General features: G+C 43.4%; 1 protein-coding gene across 3 annotated transcripts in view; it reads right to left on the bottom strand.

Annotated features, from left to right (window-relative positions):
• Positions 1 to 20,641, bottom strand: part of RPH3A (rabphilin 3A) — a 192,991-nt gene that overhangs the window by 51,378 nt on the left and 120,972 nt on the right. For all 3 annotated transcript variants that reach the window (XM_073021124.1, XM_073021122.1, XM_073021123.1), the window contains one exon: positions 3,406 to 3,552. In XM_073021124.1, the coding sequence (XP_072877225.1) occupies positions 3,406 to 3,552 (147 nt within the window). The remainder of the gene's footprint in view (positions 1 to 3,405; positions 3,553 to 20,641) is intronic.

The following is a 20,641-nucleotide window of genomic DNA, read 5'->3' as shown; positions in this document are numbered from 1 at the left end:
GACAGGGTTGAGAGGAGCAGTTAATGAGTTAATTCAAATGAAGTTTTTAGACATGGGCTTGGCACATAGTAAGTGCTTAATAAATGACACCCATCATGATGATTATTTATCATGCTTATTAACAGGGATTTCGTAACTCTCCCAGACAGCTTTCACTCAGGTAATAAAAAAGAACATTCAGCATCGTAGGGCTGATGTCCAGACCCAGTAAGGGACAGAGCTACATCGGAAATTTTAACATAGAAGGAGCTCATTTACTCTGAGAGGTACAGCCAACAGTAGGGTGTGAGGCCCCTCACCAGACACCCCCAAAATACTGTAGAGTCTGCGCAGAAAGAATCCTGAGAAAGAGACTGAGTCATTTGATGGATGGGGAAACTGAGATTCCTAGAGCTCACTAACTGAGATCCTCATGTTCTGCAATGGGAGCCCCAGTTAGCACCCCCATTTTCAGTTTGGCTCCATGTCTGATGTTTCACTTGGCTTTCATCTGACTCCTCTCTGATCCCTTCCCAGGGAAGTGTGGGTGGAACAGTAATCAGGGCAGGTTTGAGCTTATAAGACACAAATAGCATTGGGTTTGCCTCTGGCGATGCTACCAGCAAGGGCTGGCTGCAGGAAGGGTGCTGTGGAACAACCACAGCCAGAATCTTCCGGGACTGTCCTCCCCACTCTGGGAAGCCAGGCAGAAAACACACTGTCTCAGCAAGTCTTTGGGACATTCTGTCACCAAAGACTTGGCCCAAGCTCCCCTGGAAGCCTCTCAAATCTCCTTCAGGGGAAGCCAGGGGCTGCTAGAGTTTCAGGACTTGCCAAACAGGAGTCTCAGGGCAGACTTCTAGAACAAAGGCTTCAGCTAGTGTCAACAATCAGTTTTCTCTTAAAAAAACAAACAAACCTCACAATTAAATAATTGCCACTATTTATTAAGCATGTACTTTGTACAAGGCACCATAATAATCCTTTGCATGCTAATTAAATACTCACCTAGATGTATGTGATAATGTTATCCCCATTTTGCAGATGAGAAAACTGAGGCACAGGGAGGTAAAGTGGCTTATCTAAGGGCACACAGCGGGTAAGTGGCAGAACTGGAATTTGGATCGAGGTCTCCCTGACTTGGCAACCCCAGTTCTTAACCACAATGCTCTGCCACCATGTCACCAGGTTGGTAGGGAGAATACAGCAGGACATTGAAGATAAAACAGGGACCCCATTTACCCTGTTCTATATCATTTAAGCTGGGATCTGCTCAGTCCACAAAGACCTGCTTAACCTGACCCCCAGAGGCAGCCCAGTGGCCATGTTGATACAACAGGGCTTGGCACGCCTGGCTGCAGTTGATTGGACAAGGGATAGTATCTGACATAAGACAGTCAGAGTACTTTCCCTGGGAATTTGGACCCTGGATAAGACTATAAACCCCCAAGCCTCTTGGCCACAGGCAATGTAGAAAGAAGTTAGGAGACAGCCTCATCTTCCATGTTCATTCATTCACTCACAAATATTTTGCTGTGCACCTGTTATACACCAGGCTTTGGGAATACAGCAGTGAACAAAACCGGCAAAAATATCTATCCTTAGGAATCTTAATCTGTTGGGGAGAGACATACAATAGTTAAAGAAAATATGTGAAATATAAAATGTGATAGCTGGTGATAAGTGCCACGCAAGAAAAAGGTTGAGCAGAGTTCTTGTTTTCACTGTTTACCTTTAACATACATACATTTCCTTCCCTCATGACTGAGGCCCATCATTGTATGAAGACACACACATATGCACACACACACATGCACACACACATACATGCACATGTGCACACACACATGCACATACACGCACACACGCATGCATACATGCATACACACACGCATACAAACTGCCAGCCTGGAGAACTTTCCACTCCTGAAATATCTTTTAAAAAGCAAAGCAAAATAAAAACCTAACCCCATCAGCAAGCCTCTCAGACCCATCTGCTTGGTGACCACCTGAGGAGGCTGACAGAGGGTCAAGTGTGAAGCTGACACATCCTGTGACACATCCTGAGGTTTGTTTGTCACTTGTCAACAACACCTCTGATTTCCCCAGCCTGCCCTAAGTGCAATTATCTGGATCAAATTAAAGGCACCCACTTCCTGCATCCCCAGAGCATCATTTTCCATCCAAGAACCTCATTAACCCCCGGCTGAGGGTCTGGATAGGGAGATCAGTGGGCACCTCAGTGCCCAAATCCGTTGTAAGCAGTTGGCAATGGCTGCCCCCGGCAGGAGGGCTTGGGGAGGGGCACAGGGTGGCGGTGGTGTCCCAGCATCCTGCCTTCCCATTTCCTGTTTGATATTTGGATCTAGGAAGACTACTCCAATGGCCTCTCTGTATCCCGGCAGCCAAAGTCTCCATTTATACCAAAAGCTCCCCAAACACATACCCTCACTCCCTTCTCTAAGTTGTTCTCCCTCCCCGATGATGCCCCACACGTTCCCCAGTCCCCCAGCTCCAGCCCACACCCATGCCACTCCTTGCTCTCTGGTATTGTCCCTGCTCATTGATTTTGTCACTCTCATCCACTCATCACACATCCTTCCTATAAGCCTTGCTTCTCTTCCAAACATGTTTTCATTATCCCCTCCCTCTGAGCCCCACTTTCCCCTCCTTCCTACCATTTATCAAACACATAGTGTCACCAGAGCCTGGGTCAGGAACTGTGCATGCATCACCTCAATGCTTACAAGAGTCTTATAGGATAATTATTGTTATTTCCCCCATTCTGCCAGTGAGCAAACTAGGGCTCAGAGAGGTTAAGCAACTTGCCCAAGATCCACAGTAGGCAAGTAGGGAGCTGGCATGGGACCCCGGGTTCTTGGAGTCCGGACCCATCAGGTTAACCTCTGCTTCCTCACTCACATGCTGTCTGACCCTTATAGGACTGGTTTCTCCAATTGTCTTATATAACTAATTTCAAACATGCTCTCTCTTTTACACACTCTTTTTTACCTACTCTCTGCCCTCCTAACCTTGCCCTCAGCTGTACCTTCTGACACCTACATGGCTCTCATTTCTAGAACACATCCCTATGCAGCTGTGATTAGCTGAGACACCTCATGCTCACACCCACCCCACTTCTTGAAGCCTCCAATGACATCTCCCCTTTCCCTATCACAATACCCCTCCCCCTGCCCCTTCTTCAATGCACCCTCAGGCAAGAAACTCCTCACTCGCAGCCCACTCTCTCCTCTAGTCCCTTTTCTCTTCTCCCAACTCTCCCCCCTCATGCAACAAAGCCAGTGGGGAAGTCGGAGGGGGTGCAGGGAGGTGGCCCCATAAGTCACAAATGGCAAAGCCCAGAGGCAGCCCAGCACACCCTCCTGCCTTAGCGGCTCTGGGGTGAATCGGAAGTGTAAGCCTCACCCGATTCGCTCCTGCTCCATCTCTTCCATTTTCTCAGCTCGAGCAATCACCCTGTTGATGATTTCTTTCTCCTCATCGGTCAGCTCTTCCTGCTTCCTCTGCCTGTCAGGCTGACCACTGGGGTGGATGGACCAGCCTGCCTGGAGCCTGAAAAGAAATTTGGGAAGGTGTGAGGGTGGAGGAAAAATAGTAGTTCAAATTCCTGCTAGGAAACTCACTGCCTGGGAAACTGTGAGCAAAAGGATTATAGCTCTCAGAGCCTCAGTCTGCTCCTCTGTGCAATGGGACACACATACTTCCCTCTTAGGCTTCTGATGAGTTTATTTTGCTTATATGCTTAGTACACAGTAGATACTCCATGACATTGTCAAGCAAGCTCATGGAAACCTGGAGAGTAAAGATATTTCAGAAAAGATTCTGGAACAGTAGACTTCTGTCAGCCTGACAGGCAGAGTCTGAAGCCCTGGGTCCCAGGTTGACCACAGCATCTGCCTGGCAGAGAGATGGCTTTTGGGGGCCACAGAGTGTTTTAAAATAAGTTTAAACTGGTTGCCAACTAGGTTGTAAAAATCTCTTGAATTCACATAAATGTCTAGATTTCCAGCCTCAAAGGCTCTTGTAACATTTTGGGTTCTATCTTGTGTTCTTTTTGCCTTTTCTTGTCTTTTTAAGCGAACACTGACATAACATCTATTGGTGCCCACATTACCTAATTATCTCTCACACATGCCCACTGTGTGCCCGCATCAGCTTATTATCTCTCATGCAAGTCCCCCGTGTGCCTGCATTACCTCATTTAATCCTCACATCACCCCTACAAGGCAGGGGCTGTTTGTGTCCTTATTTCCTGGTGAGGAGGCTGAGGCAAGGGGAAATTAGAGCACTTGCCTAAGGTTGTGTGGCTGACAAGTGGCAGCAGCAGGATTCAGACCCGAGCATCCTGCATATTTACCCTCCACAAGATGGAAAGAATGGGACCTGTGCCCGGCAGTGGTTCAGAGAATCGGAGGCTGCTGGGAGCAGAGTTAAGGCTGTGGTCTATGACAAATTAGTATCCTCTCCACTAACACCATGGTCCACGCCCCAAGGCTCTGAGGTGTATCACTGGAGCGGAAGGCAGGGTTGAACACCGCTAGAAATTCTTGTCCCTATGAGGGAAAAAAATCAGGAACTCTGAATCCTCAGGAGCCAGCCCTGCATTAGCTGCCAGCCTTGGTCCCTTCTGCTAGCCTAACCACAGCAGCAGGCATGAAATTGCCTTTTGACATTGGAGGCTGGAAATTAAAAGCCCATCTTCCTCCCTCCTCCCCCTCTTCTGCCATCCCCCTACCTTAGCTAGCTTGCTCTGAAGAGCAGAGAAGGAAGAGTTTGAAGGAAAAGGGAAGCAGATATCTTGGGGCAAGTCTTGTTTCCAGAAAGGGAAGGAGGACGTGGCCTGGGGAAATTCTGCTGGAAACACACCTTGCCTTCCCACGTGTGGCCTTGGATGGGACACCTCTGGGATGAGCACATGCTAACACTGCTCAAACCCCTTGCTCAGAACTCTCCAGTGGTGTCTCATTGACTTAGAATAAAACCCAGAACTAGGCAGAAGTGATGGTTGTACAACATTGCGAAGATACTGAATGCCACTGAATTGTATGCTTTACAGTGATTACTTTTATGGTATGTGAATTTTACCTTAATAAAATAAAATCCAGACTTCTTGCTTATTCTGCAAAGTCCTACCTGGTCTGTCCTTTACCTGTGCCTCTGTCCTCATTGCCCCTTGCTCCCCCTGGTCACTAGGCTCCAGCCGCACTGGCCTCTCTGCTCAATCTTAAACACCCAAGTCTTCTTTTTGTCTCATGTCCTTTGTACTTGCTGTTCCCCCTGCCAGGACACTTATCTCCCTGGATCTTTCCTCTCATCATCCTGGTCTCAGAGAGGCTGTCTTTGATCTCTCATTGCCCTGGTTCACTTTCTCCATTGCACCCGTCTCTAGCTGAAGTTATCTTTCAAATTTTTTCTTGTTATATATTTATTACCCCTTTATCTCCCACCAGAACATAGATTACAGGATGGCACGGAGCTTGTCTGGCCCTGGTTCTCTATTGTGTCCGTGGCATTTAGATCATTCTCTGACAGCAAGTACATAAAAAGAGGTTTTGAATAAGACCTGGTCCCTGGAGGCCAAAGGAGATGTTAAATGCCTAATTATACAGGTGACATGCAGGGAGACTGAAGCAATGGAGGTTACTCATCCTAGAGATTGGGCAGAACTTCTTGAGGAAGCGAGGAGAATTCATTGTGATCCTGGTGAAGATGAAGCTTTGGGGCCCCCTGTTTGCACAGGCACCTCCTGAGGCCCTAGGATGGGCCCTAGCAATGGTCATGTGATTAGGAAAGTTTGCAGAAGCAAGGTGGTTCTCTTTTTGATCTTGAAGAGGGCCCCTTAAGTATATAAGCTTTGGGCCCCACAAAGCTATGGCTGACTTCTGCTGAGACATCAAAGATAAGCTAAAGGGGTGATGGAAGGTAGGGGAGAGATTGAGTCTGGCAAAGGGCACCAAACTTTCTTTGCAAAAGCTGAAGTAGAGCAAGCAGGCAGCATGCTGGAGGGAAAGAAGACCAGTATGATGACCAGCCTCTAGGATGGTCCCCAGAGGTCCCTGCCTCCTGTTATTCATACTCTCCTGTGTGTAGTCCCCTCCCATGCTGAATCAAGGCTGATCCGGTGTGACCAACTAAATACAGTGGAAGTGATGCTGTGTGGCTTCCAAACCATAAAAGACACTGAAGCGTCCACCATGGCCAGCCACCTTGTTGTGAGGACACTTAAACAGCTCCATGGAGAGGCCCACTTGGAGGGGAACTGAGGCCCCCAGCCAACAGCGAGCACCAAACTGCCAGCTATGTGAGTGGCTCCTCGTTCCCCTATGAAGCCTTCAGATAACTGCTGCCCCAGGTGACATGTCTGCAGCTGTATGAATGACCTTGTGCCAGGGCTGCCCAGCCAAGCCACCCTCCAATTCCTACTCACAGAAACTGTGAGGGATAATCAATGGTTTCTGTAATTTTAAGCCACTTTTTTGAGATGATTTGTTATCAGATAACTAGGAAACCCAGCCCAGCAGGAGGATAGAGATAGACTGGTAGCACCCACCCCACAGTGTCTGGATTCATGTTCTATTGCTGCATGACACATTCTTACAAATGTAGGGGCTTAAACTAACACACATTTATTTTCTCACAGTTTCTGGGGGTCAGGAGTCTGGGCTTGGCTTAACCGGGTCTTCTGCTCAGGATTTCACAAGGATGCAATCATGGTATGGGCTGGGCCGTGTTCTCATCTGGAGGCTTGAAAGGGGAAGAATTAGCTTCTAAGCAAAAATTCATTGGCAGAATTACTTTGCTCGCAGCTGTATGACCCAGGGCCATGGCCTTTTGTTGGCTGTTGAGAGAGTCCCTACCCAAGGTCCTAGAGGCTGCCTACATTTCCTAATCATGTGGACCTCTCTGATCCCATTGTGTGGGCCACTTCCTTCATCAAGTCCACAAGGAGAATCTCTAGCTCCTGTCACCCAAGACAGAGTCTTATATAATATAATGTGATCCCAAGAGTGACAGCTCATCCCCTTTGCTGTATTCTATAGGCTAGAAGCAAGGCTCAGGTCCTGCCCACACTCAGGGTCAGGGCATTACACAAAGGCATGAACACCAAGAGGTGGGGATCACTTTGAAGTCTGCCTGCTGTGGCATTCCTGGCAGATATCCTTTCATCCTTGCTTGAATGCCTCCTGTGATGGAGGCCTCACTCTCTTTATGCAGAGTCTGTGCCATGCTGTTGGGAAGATCTTCCATTTGGTGTGCCAATGCCCCTCAGCCTGCTGTTTCTTCCTGTTACTTTTAAAGGATACAGTGGACTCCTGTATAATGAAGATCACCTACCCTTCCCAAAGAGCCCCAGTCATAACGGAATTCAGCCATTCCCAAGTCTCATCAGTTTTCCATGGAAATGGACACTTCACCTGCCCCTATTCTCCCTTATTTGCCGCCGCATCTCTTCCTGGATTTCTCTGTTGATCCTCCTTTATTTTCTGCCATTACAAAGCAGCTCAGTGACCAAAACTGAACACATGTGAGATTCTAGGCCTAGTCCCCAGTGAAGACCCTCCAAGGACACATTCCTGCAGCTCACAATCTGGTCAGGAGCCAGCCTGACCTGAAGTCAATGGCTCACACCCCACCACCACACCATTGCCAGTGTTACTGTGCACAGGAAATGCAAGCATCTGAACACACATGGCTCCAGAGACATAAGCAGGGCTGGGGGTCCCCAAGAGGCCCCGCCTAGGATAATTGCCTCCATCTGCAGACTGCAGATGAGCAGCCCTGCGGGAGGGTGCTGGCACCTTTCCAAACCCTTCCCCCATCCTCTGCTCCAGAACACGTAGTTGACAAACAGCTCATCGTGTTCGAAAATGTCGCCGATTGGTCTCAGTGGGAATCTGCAAGCCTCCTGTGGATTTTCATGTTTTAATTCCAGAAGCAAACAGACAGAAACAAGATCAGTTTTTCAGACCAAAGCTTTTGCTCTCAGGGGACAGAATGGGCTTGTCTAGGTCTTCCTGAGTCGAGGAGCGATGTGAGCACAAGGTCGTCAAGAATAGGGTCCTTGGGATAAGACCCTTGCCAAGGGCTTCTGGACACAGGATGGCAGCTCTGTGTCCCTAAGACCAGAGCCAGAGTCCAGCGTTGGGATCTTGTTAAAGACCGAAGCCAGAGACCAAAGTATTGTTCCCCTTGGACAAGTTAGAGAATTGTATCCAATCCAGAAAATACCCAGTGGGCCTACTATGTGCTAATTTGAACCCTTGTTGACTTGGCAGAGTTAATGAGTGGAATCCTGGGTCTGACACTTGTTGTCAGTATGTGCTGGGCCTCTGCTCTGCTTTGAACATCAGTTTCCTGGTCTGTTAATTGAGAATGTTAATAGGGCATGCATCACAGGGTCCTTGGGAAGATTAAATATGAAAGTGCACGCCAAGTGCCCAGGAAACAGCAGCCCTTGCTATTGTGACCATCCTTTTAATCTACCAGGATGCCCTAACTTTTTAGTGAGGGATGAATTGCGCCAGGAACTTTGCAAGCAAACTGAGATGTGCTCCACAGTTTCGTGGGACTGCCTCTCCAGGTGAGTGCTGGCATTTTTCACAGTAACTCATTAGCTAGCTGCTGGCAGAGTAGCCCTTCAACCTAAGCAGACCTGGTGGCTGCCTACAATGACAGCCCTGGCTGCTATAAAGATACAGTAACCTAAGAGAGGGGATGCAGGAGTAGGCTTTGGGGTCATATAGCTCTGATTTCTTTTCTGGCACTGCCCTCCCTGCCTGGATATGCAACCTTAGGAACAAGTTACATAGCATCTCTGAGTCTTAGTTTCCTCATCTGTTAAAGGGAATACGTACTAGTGAGCTCATCAAGCTCATATGAGGGTCAACTAGACCATGTATAAAAAGTGTTTAGCGTAGATCCTAGGACTTGGTAAATGCTCCAAAAAGGTGAACTTGTGTTTTCTTTATCTTCTTATTAAATATTTTTGGTATGAAACTGTGTCTCAAATCCTTGCCACAGTGGCAATTCAGTGAAAAATTACCTAATAGCACTGCACATATAGTGGGCACTGAATCTGAATGAAAGAAAGAATGAATAAATAGAATGTTTTGATAGGGAGGAGTAGGGAAGACGGATGGGAAGACAGTGACCCAGGGTGGGAAGAAACCAATGGAATGGAACAAAACGTGCAGCCTGGATCACTGACTGGCATTTGAAATCAGGAAGCTCTTTGACATCTTAAAGCCATGGTAGTAGGAGTGTCCAAATCAATTCCTTGCCCATCTGCACAAACGTGAGCCTAGTTGATTTAGCTATTCAGGAGAGAGAGAGACAGAGAGACAGAGAAAGAGAGAGAGAGAGAACGAGAGAGAGAGAGAAAGAGATAAGAGAGAGACCAACTAACCTAGCTGACTTTAAGTGGCAGGAATGAATGCTGGAGAAAATGAACTTTCAGAAACACCCTTCCTGGACCAATCCTTCCTGCAGCTCCCAGATTTCCTTTCTCAATCGGATACGCTAACCCCAGACCAGAATCTACTGAGATATTAGGATGCAATGGAAAACAAAGCAAAACAAAACAAAACAAATCAAACTTGAGCTTTAGATTCAGAACAATCTGCATTCAAACCCTGGCACTGTGTGACTTAGGGGAAAGTATTTTATCCCTCTGGACTCTAATCTCCATCTGTCAAATGGAGTTAGTAATAATATTTATGTCATAGGGTTTACATTTAATGTCTTGTTGAATTTTTGCAATACCTTTGAGGTAAACATTATTCTCCTCTCGAGTATACCAAGGTTCAGAGAGGTTAATCACTTGCCTAAGGCCGCACAGCTTGAAGTAGCAAAGCCAACTCCAGGGGGGATGTCCTGTGCTCTGAGCCACCATGCTATCCTGCCTTTCTAAAAGGCAGCCAGATGGTCCAATCTCACGTTCTATCTCCCAGGCCATAGTCAACTCTTCCAGATCCCCTACCCCCCTCATCTTAATTATTCGTGGCTCTTCAGTTTAGAGGAAGCTTGAATCTCAGGAACTTTTGACTGTTGGTTCCAAATATCTTTTTGTATATTTTTTCCAATGAGGTGTGTTTTGTTTTGTTTTGTTTTGTTTTTAAGAGACAAGGCCTTGTTATGTTGTCCATGCTGGATTTGAGCTCCTGAGCTTAAGCAATCCTCCCACCTCAGCCTTCCAAGTAGCTGGGACTAGAGGTGTGCATCACCACATGAAGCTTAATAGGGCTTCATTCTGAGCATCACAGTAGATTGGTCTAATTAGGGGAATGTAAAGTATAGAGACACCAAGAGCCCATCACTGGCTTAAAATGCTGATGGTATGTGTGATGTGAATGGGGATGGAAACAAGCACGTTCCCCCAGATGATGAAGAACTTGGGGGCTCTCTAGGGCCTGTCTACCACTAGCTAATCTGCAAAGAACAATGTGCCACGTCCTGGCTGCAGGAAGAAATGCTCAGAGCTGCCTTGGAGGTGGAAGCAGTGAATTGGTTGTATGCCCCTACCCAAAATACACCTATTATTTTAGAAGGCACCTTACTGCCCACTCCAGAACCTGAACACCTTTACTGGGAAAAGATAACATAAACCCTATCTGGGTACTGGTCTGAACCTATAAAAGCCTCTGGGCAGTGCAGAGGGGTGGCCTGTGATAGAGTTCATCACTTCTCAAACTTTAGCATGCCTAAGATTCACTTGGTGAGCTAGCCAGAATGCAGATTTCTGGGCCCTTTGCCGAAATTTGGGTTCAGAAGGTCTGGGGTGGGACTTGAGAATTTGCATTTCCAGGAGAGGAAGGAATAAAGTTGGGATGGTTAATGGGTACAAAAATACTCGTAGATAGAAGGAATAAGATCTAATATTTGGTAGCACAATGAATAGGATGACTATAATTAACAATATTTTATTGTATATTCAAAATAACTAGAAGATTAGAATTAAAATGTTCTCAACACAAATAAATGATAAATGTTTGAGGTGATACGTATTTCAATTACCCTGATTTGATTATTCCACATTGTATATAGGTACCAAAATATCACATGTACCCCAAAAATATGTAAACTATTTTATGTCAATAAAAAAATTTAAAAATTTAGAAAGAAAAAAAGAGACAAACATTGGGGAAAAAAATTAATATGTAGTATTTTAGTAAAAGCATGAAATATGCTTTATTGTAAGGATGGCCCCAATATTTCACTCTTCTCTGTATACATGCCATGTGAATTTGAAATGGATCACCGGAAAGTCAGGGTCTATTTTCTCTTCTTTCTTTTTGAGATTGTGTCTCACTTGGTCGCCCAGGCTGGAGTGCAGTGGCACAATCTTGGCTCACTGCAACCTCCACCTCCTGGGTTCAAGTAATTCTCCTGCATCAGCCTCCTGAGTAGCTGGGACTACAGGCGTGCACCACCATGCCCAGGTAGTTTTTTGTGTTTTTAATAGAGACAGAATTTCACCACGTTGGCCAGGCTGGTCTCAAATTCCTGACCTCAAGCGATCTGCCCACCTCGGCCTCCCAAAGTGCTAGGATTCCGGGCATGAGCCACCACGCCTGGCTCTAGCATCTGTTTTGCTACTCCTTAAATCTAGCCCAGACTTAGGACTTGCTGTGGGCAATAAAATGCAGGGGAGTGATGTTGCACTAGTCCAGAGGCAATGCCTCCAAAGGCCTTGTGTGTTTCTGTTTACTCTTATACCCTGCCATCACCATGGGAAAACCCAGGATATCCTGTTGGAAGGTGACACATGTGATATCATGTTGGAAGAAATGTATCATTCCAGACATGGTCATCTTAGATCAGCCAACCCTTTGATGCATAAATGAGCCTAGCCAAAGTCCATAGAGTCAGTTACCAAGCCCAGATGCCTGAGAACAAGTAACTGTTCTAAGCCACTCAGTTTTAAGATGGTTTGTTACACAGCAAAAGCTAACTGATACATTTTTCACCATGGCAAAAAAAAAAGAAAGAAAAAAAAGAGTGAAACTTGTTAGACTTTCTACACTTATTTTACAGTTTACCATTATGTTAAATCCCAGTTGTATAATGTTTACCATACTATTTTTAATGCTTTCAGCCACTAAAGGTCTTTATCCAGCTCCACTCTTATCTGTCTCAAATATTTGGCTTCTGAATAAAGTATTATTCAAAGAAAGACTTTCACTGCTAAGAAAAAGTCTAAAGACCACTGTAGGTAACCTGCTCATTTTCCCAGATGCCTGAGACTCACAAGGAGAAAGGGAATTGCCGAGAATCATGAGTAGAGAGAGGATGGTCCAGGACTTGAGAAACCAGCCTTCTCGATGTGCTTCATCTGCTACCAGAAGGCACCTGCTCAGGTGTACCACGAGGGGGTCAGAATGAAGCCACCCACCAAGGCCAGCATCAGTGGACCCCGACACAAAAGGAAATTAGCCCCAACTCAAGATGGAAGCCCCTCATAGACGTTTCCCCATGAAATACTGCAAAGGGCAGCCTCCCATATCTTTCCTGCCTCCCACCTTGATTCTTCATTGCATGCACACAATAGTCACATAATAAATACTCTCCAGATGTCCCTATTAATAAATTATAACTCCCTAAAGGAGTGGGATGATAGAAAAGCTGTCGGGGCATGAAAGCTCTGAAGCATTCAACAGCAGAGGTGTGCAGAAAATTAATCCTTTTTCTTTTCTTTCTTCTTCTCTCCCTGCCTTCCCCTTGGATGCCAACATGGGCAGGTGTCTGCAGGAAGTCTCTTTAGAGCACAGTGAATGGGATTTTAATGAATCCTGAAGGAAAGGAGGGGCAGCTACACCACAGAATGTTTTGCCCATGACTAGCTGGTATAAAGGCCGCTTTGGATGAAATTTACCCCATCCAGACTAATGGGGGGTGCAGAAGGGATGCTGTGGGTCCCTCACGTCCTCAGAATGCCAAGGGGACCTGGGGCTCCTGTTAACCTTTTTAGCCAGACTGAATTCCATTCTGTTCTTATAAAATCCCACGTTGTCTCTCACAGTTGGGCTTGGCAGATGCCGTGTCCCCCACTGGGAGCTCCTCTGTCTCCTCCACCTAGTGCTCCTCCCTCTCCTGGTCTCAGCTTACACATCACTTCTTCCAGGAAGCTCTCCATCATCACCCTCAGGTCTGAGCTAGGTGACTGTCTTTGTGCTCCACAGTCCACTGTGATTCTATGATTATAGCTCCGCACATACCGGAGTGTATTTGTTGGTGACTGGCCCTTTATTTGTTTGTAGACTCCACTAGACATACCTTCATACTTGGCTAGCTGCGTCCCTGGTGCTTAGCATGGTGCTTGGTATTTAGTAGGTACACGGTGTAAGTGTTTATTAATAGAGGAAGGGAGGAAGGAAGGGAGGGAGGGAGGAAGAAAGGGAGGGAGGGAGGGGGGAAGGAGAGAGGGAGGGAAGGGAGGAGGGAGGGAGGGGAGGATCTTGGGGATGAAGGACAGAGGGGAAGAGGATGAACATGCTACCTTTCAACCTGCAGCATTCGTGAAACCTCTAAGAGACTTGAGAGCCTCTGGAGTCATGAACTTCTCTCTTGTGATGTTCATATTTGTAATCTGACAATGACCCAGCATCTCTCTCCAGCATGTCTGAATAATATACTCATGATTTCATAGAAAGCAGATCTTGCCTGTCCAGGGTCCTGTCAGCCAACAACAGAGCTTATAGAGCATTCAAATAGTCTTTACAAGGCAGCTTGTTGAAAGCTCTCATCTGACAGATGGAGAAACTGAGGCACAGGGCAGGGAGAAGAGTTTTCCTGGGTCTCCTGGCTACATATTAGCTGTGATAACTAAATCTTTAGAGCATTCTGGGTCTGATAATGTGGTTATTTGGGTCCAAAAAGGCTGGAAAAGTTGTGCAAGAGTTGTGTCTATATAAAAATAAGTTGTGTCTATATAAACATAAGGGTAAGGCAAGGCTGTAATTCACACCTTCATCTAACTTTGCTTGGTTAAGCTTTACAGTTGATGAAGCTTCCTGCAAACATCTCATTTGATCCCACCACCAGCCAGTGAGGAGGGAGGGGCAGGGTTACTGTGCCTATTTTACAAACAAGATAACCAACGCTCAAGGAGGTGAAGGGCTGTGTCCCAGGCCACAGGGACCGTGAGTCCCAGAGTCCCATGATTGCGGGGAGGGGAGGTAAAAATGACTTTCCATAGTTTCTGAATGTGTGCACGCAACTGAAGATGGGGCTGCTTTGCAGTCTGGCTGCTCATTTATTGGACCCGGCATCCAATCTGTCATGCGTATTTAGGAAATGAATCCAATTAAAAACACAAAAGTTGTGAGAAAAGATAGGGCCTCTGCGTCAAAGGTATTTTGCTGGGAAATCAGGATGACCTCTGATGAGGTGACAAAGACCAAATGTACAGCACATAACAATCCAGAGCCCTGCCCTGTTCATCATCATCTTTTATTCATGGTAGCAGGTATTAGAGTTAACATTTTCCTTATCGCAGAACAGTGCTCCCCAGCAAAATGTTGCAGAAACAAGGGCGCTGAGTGGCCAATAAACTTGCTGAAATCCTACACATCACTAACAAGAATTGAGGGTTAAGAAATGTCTTGTATCCTTTTATCAAGTTTGGTATGAGTTGTTTTTTTATTTTATTTTTTAAATATTTTTTCCTAAGGTGGGTGTGGGTATTTTTTATATTTTAGCTTTTTAAAAAAATATTTAAAATTTGCTAGTTCCTTTTTTAACTATCTCTCTTCAGGGGCAAGCCACCTTGATCAGAGAAAGAGATAAAATACAGTTTGTAAAAAAAAATAAATAAATAAGTGTTATAAAATACTCACTGTTCTTTATCACTGAAGGAAGGCAGAGTAAGGAGAGAAAGAAAAAAAATGAATAAAGTTAGGTAAGAAATCGTCACAATATCAACACTGTCTGGACGCAACTCACATAGTTTGAATAATAATGACCTACTTCCATTTTGTTTCAGCCATTATCTAAAACAAGGCTGCTTCAACATAGCGTTATGAAATCCACATCTTTGATTAAATTGACCAGCCAGTTTGGCTTATTAATTAACTAAGCTGATCATGTATGTATTTGAATAATGGTTTGAGGCACTAAAAAAAAATCACTCAATGATCTCATGGCCATCATCTTTCTTGGTTTCTGTTATTGCAAACACTGGGGGACAAGGACCACACTAGGTAGAGCAATGGGCCCTGAACAGTAGACCTTGTAGTTCCCCAGTTTGGGAAAGCAAGTTCTTCCACTCTAGACTGGAGACCAGCATCTCCATTTACGAGGCATGCAACCAAAAGCAGGTCATATCGTCTCTTTGTGCCTCAGTTTCCACCTCCCATGTCTGGCACTCTCTGGTTTGCAGACTTGAATGCTAGACAGAAGTATCAACTGTCAAAGACCAGCATTTCTCCCCATATATTCTTAACATGAAGAACTGAACCATTGCCCTAACCAAGCAAGGAGTAGACGCATTCATTTCTCTCAAATTCCCCTGTTGTTGGTTTCAAACGTGATCATTAAATTCAAGGACGGTGAGAGAGGAAGACATTTGAAAATAACAAAAGCAGGAAGCATGTCTGGCTAGCCAGCAGTTAATTATGACTAGATTTGTTAATTTACTGGAGAAAGACATTATAAGTGTCTGCATTACTTCACCACCACTGCAACAGACTAGATAGCATGTGTGATGACTGTAATTCACCCATTAGCATTTATTGGAAAATAATTTTAATATCTGAAGAAAAGGCAGCAGCAATCAAGCCAGCCAGATGCATTCAGAATGCCAACATGTTTCATGGGAGCCCAGGAACGCTTTAATGAAATGGCATCCAGACTGTTTGGATAATTTTAATGTAATTGTAAGGCAAATTGTTTGGCTTCATATCGACTAAAGTAAACTCTGATGGATGAGATTTTAATTAACTGACATTTCTTAAATAAAATAAATATTTTACCCCATCCACCCTTCAGGCAACTGTTTATCTTACAGAGACACACTTTCTGGCTGAGGAAATATTCTCTGCAAAATAAGTTTGGCTCCAAGAAGACATCGTGAAAAGGGCTTTGGAAACTAGCAATTTCCTATGAAAAAGGAAACCAACAGAGTTCAATAGTGTCTTCAAAACAGTAAAACTTGTAGAACTGGAGGAGGTATTAGATGGAAGTAGTAAACAGACATGAGACATTTGCTTTGGAGTACCTGGGTGGACTAAATATTCAGAAAGACCCTTCACCAATATAAAATTAGATCCTAGAAAAATTAAAGCAAACTTTAAAAAAAATGCAGCTCTGGGATTTCTAGAAAGTAAGGAAATTCTCCAAACGAATAAACCAAATAGATTTAATTAAAATAAAAAACTTTTTCTCTTCAAAAGACTCTGTTATGGAAAAGGAAAGGTAAGTAACAGACTTGGAGAGAGTATCTGCAACATGGATATCCACAAGGGATTTTATCTCTAACATAAGGAAACTTGTAAAACTTAATAAGAAGAAGATGAATTACCTGATTTTAAAACTGGACAAAAGATTTGAAAAGATACTTCAACAAAGATTTATACAAATGGAAAAAATTTATATTAGTATGTCTAACATCATTAATTATTAGGGAAATGCAAATTAAAACCACAATGAACCACTATACACACACCAAGAAGGTTAAAATTAGAAAGACTGATCATACCAAGTGCTGCTGAGGTGGTAGGGAAGTTGGAACTGTCATCCACTTCTGGTGGAAATTTTAAATAATACAATAAACTGAAAAACAGTTTGACAGTTTCTTAAAAAGTTAAACCAGCATCTACCATATGACTGAAACACTCCACTCTTAGGTAATCACCCCAAAGAAATGAAAGTATGTGTCTATACAAAGTTTTATTTGTACTAGCCCAAACCCACTGTTCATCAACGGATGAATGAGTAAATGAACTGTGGCATATTCACATAATGGAATAATATTCAGAAATTAAAAGAAACAAATATTGATATATAAAACAATATGATTGGATCTCAAAATAATTACACTGAGTGAAAGAAGACAGATAGCTCCCTTATACAAAGGGTACACACTGGATGATTCCATTTATATGAAGTTCCAGAAAAAGCAAACAAATTTATTGCTAAATAGTGATGACTTAGGGATGGGTCGGGAGAGGGAGGGATAAGAAGGAGGAACTATAAAGGGTAACAAGGAAGTTTTGGCAATGGATGTATATGTTCATTATCTTGATTATTGTGATGATTTCATGGGTATACACATGTTTTTTATGGCTGATGGTGGCTCATGCCAGTAATTCCAGCATTTTGGGAGGCCAAGGCTAGAGGATCACTGGAGTCCAGGAGTTTGGAACCAGCCTGGGCAACATAGCAAGACCTTGTCTTTATTTTAAAAAAAAACTTATCCAGATGCAGTGATGTGCACCCACAGTCCCAGGTTCTCAGGAAGCCAAGATGGGAGGATTGCTTGAACCTGGGGGATCAAAGCTATAGTGAGCTGTGGTTGTGCTATTGCACTCTGGCCTATGCAATAGAGTGAGATACTGTCTCTAAAAAAATAAAAATATAAAATTATCAAATTGTACTTTAAATTACCCTAATTGTGTACTGTTGAAGGTATATTAATTATACTTCTATAAGCATATTTTAAAAAAGGAAATTCAGCAAACTGAATCCAGAACAGGGAGCTGTGAGCAATAAACCAATGCAAATACCAACATTACATTCCAGGGGCTGACGTGGAGATCCTGACAGGTGCAGAAGCTGAATTGGAGATACTCACATGGAGCCAGGACCCTCAAAGGGAGCAAAAGTGTTTCTGGATGACCAGAGCATCTCACTCCTGGCAGAAGCAAGTGTAAATACCTCTGAAGAAAAATGTTCCCAAGGTAGGTCCCTAGGATTCTCACAGACTGAGCATTCAAAGTGCAAGTAATTATGAGTGAAAATCTGCAGGAAAGACAAACAACAGACCTACATGGTCAGAGGCTTCAGGCAGTGGTGTGCTGGTAAATGTTTAACAACTGACTCTCTGGGGAAAGAGCCCCGTGGAGGCTGATTTCAAATGCCAACATGATGTGACTAAATGAAAAGCTGGGAATAAATGTACAGCAGCATACCTTTATATAGTATTTCCACCTTACAGGCATAATAGACATAAATAACAGAGAATATCAAAATGTAGTAAAACAGGTCAGGTGCAGTGGCTCACACCTGTAATCCCAGCATTTTGGGAGGCCAAGATGGGCGGATCACCTGAGGTCAGGAGTTCAAGACCAGCCTGGCCAACATGGTGAAACCCCGTTGGGAGGGAGACAAAAGAATCGCTTGAACCTGGGAGGTGAAGGTTGCAGTGAGCCAAGATCGTGCCACTGCACTCCAGCCTAGGCAAAAGAGCAAGACTCTGTCTCAAAAAAAAAGATAGTGAAATAATTGAAACGTGTTTAATTTTGAATATTTATCACCATTGTGTGTAATATGATTTAACTATAAATATACATTTATTCATTTCAGGGAAAGGGTCTCTTTCTGTTACCCAAGCTGGAGTGCAGTGGCATAATCATAGTTCACTGCAGCCTCGAACTCCTGGGTTCAAGCAATTCTCCTGCTTCAGCGTCCTGAGTAGTTGAGACCACAGGCATGCACCACCACATCCAGCTAATTTTTAAATTTGTTGTAGAGATAGTCTCACTGTGTTGGCCAGGCTGGTCTCAAACTCCTGGCCTCAAGTGATCCTCCCACCTTGGCCTCCCAAATTGCTGGGATTATAGGTGTGAGCCACAGTTCCTGGCTAATACATATCTTAATTTTTAATAATGGCCATATTTATTAACTGGCTCACAAAATTCCTAAAAATTTAACATCCATTCTAATGAGCTTTTATGGTACATATCCAGCATGCCACTGAATCAGGTATAATTATTAGATACAGAATGTGAAGTTACTGTATGTGAAATACTTAAAGAAATTAAATGTGGATTAAAACAAGCAAGAGTCAAGAGACTAAAAATGGTTAGGAAGATACTAAAAAGAATGAAAAATAATTTTAGAAATAAAATATGTAACTGCTAAACTCTAAAATACAATGGGTGGTTTAATGGCCAATTAATATGCTTTAAGACAGAGTATAGCCAGGATGAAAGACGTGAAGAAATTACCCAAAATACAGCAGAGAGGTAAAGAGATATAAAATATGAAAGAGAGAACAGACAGAGCAAGACCCCAACTCAAAGAAAAAAGTGAGACAGAGAATAAGCAACATGGAGGTCTAATATTTATCTAATCAGATTCCAGATAGGGAAAATAGGGAGAACCGAAGAAAGAAAAATATTTCAAGAGATAATGCTGAGAATTTTCTAGAACTAGAAAATTTCTAGATTTTTCATGTTGAAAAACATGAATCCACTGTTTCAGGAAGCACAACACACACCAAGTAGAAAAAAACAATAAGAAAGATACACTTAAGCACATCGTTCTACAGAACATCAAAAAGAAGGTCTTACGTGGAGAGAAAAATCATCTACAGAGGAAGGGCAATTTGTTGACTTAAGACTCTTAACAGACACTTGAAAGCACAACCAATCCTTCAAAGTCCACCTAGAATGCTGCAACCTTCAAGAACAAGGGATAAATCGATGTTTTAAGATACACACAGTCTGAGAGAGCTTACCAACAGAATTTTACCAAATGAAAAGCTGTACTTCAGGAAGAAGTAAAGTGGCCCCAAGAAGGACCAAGATTCAGGAAGATTTGAACATTGAACCAGAAAACTAGAAGACAGGAAAAAAATTTTTTTAAATGCCAGTATAAAATAATAATGTCTAATATATGGAGTTAAATAAAGGATTAAACTAAGATACTAGAGAAGAGTCGTATGTAGGTAAGGAGGGTCGGAATTAAGATGTTGTTACAGTGTTTTAAGCACCTTGTGTTACCTAGAGGAAGACGTTGAGACAGTGCGTAACTCCAGACATGATTAGCTATGAATGGTAATACTTTAAGGATAGCCATGGAAATCGTAGGAATGAACCACATGACTTTGAAACCAATAACGAGAAAAGTAGAATTTGTAAACCCCCAAGCCCAGTTAACCAATTAATAAAAATAAAAGGCAAGGAGAGAAACAAAAGAACCATAGAAAAGGAGAGACCAAAACAACAAGAGAGTAGAAAAGTTAAACTATATAATAGATCAGCAAACTATAGGCTACAGGCCAAATACAGTCAGCTGCCTGTTTTTATTTAAAAAAAAAACAAAAACAAACAAACAAAAAAAACCATTTTCATTGATGTGCATGTTGCCTATGGCTGATTTTGCACTACAGTGAAAGTGGAGTTGTTGCAATGGAGACTTTATGGCCAGAAAAGCCTGAAATATTTACTATTTGGTCCTTTATAGAAAGAGTTTGCTGATAATTACAGTATCTGTAAATGGATTAAAATCATCACCTAAAAGACAAAGATTACCGCACTGAATTAAACAATAACAAAAGAAAAAAAATCTGGCTAAAAATATCCTTTATATTCTCTTACCTGAAATGTAAGAGGACTAAAAGATTAAAAATAAAAGGATAAAAAAATACTAAAGAGAGCTGATGTTGTTTTTTAATATCACAAAAGGGAGTTTAGGACAAAAA

Source organism: Chlorocebus sabaeus, chromosome 11 (genome assembly GCF_047675955.1).
Source record: "Chlorocebus sabaeus isolate Y175 chromosome 11, mChlSab1.0.hap1, whole genome shotgun sequence".
NCBI classification, from domain to species: Eukaryota; Metazoa; Chordata; class Mammalia; order Primates; family Cercopithecidae; genus Chlorocebus; species Chlorocebus sabaeus.
This window is presented reverse-complemented; position numbering and strand designations above follow the sequence as displayed.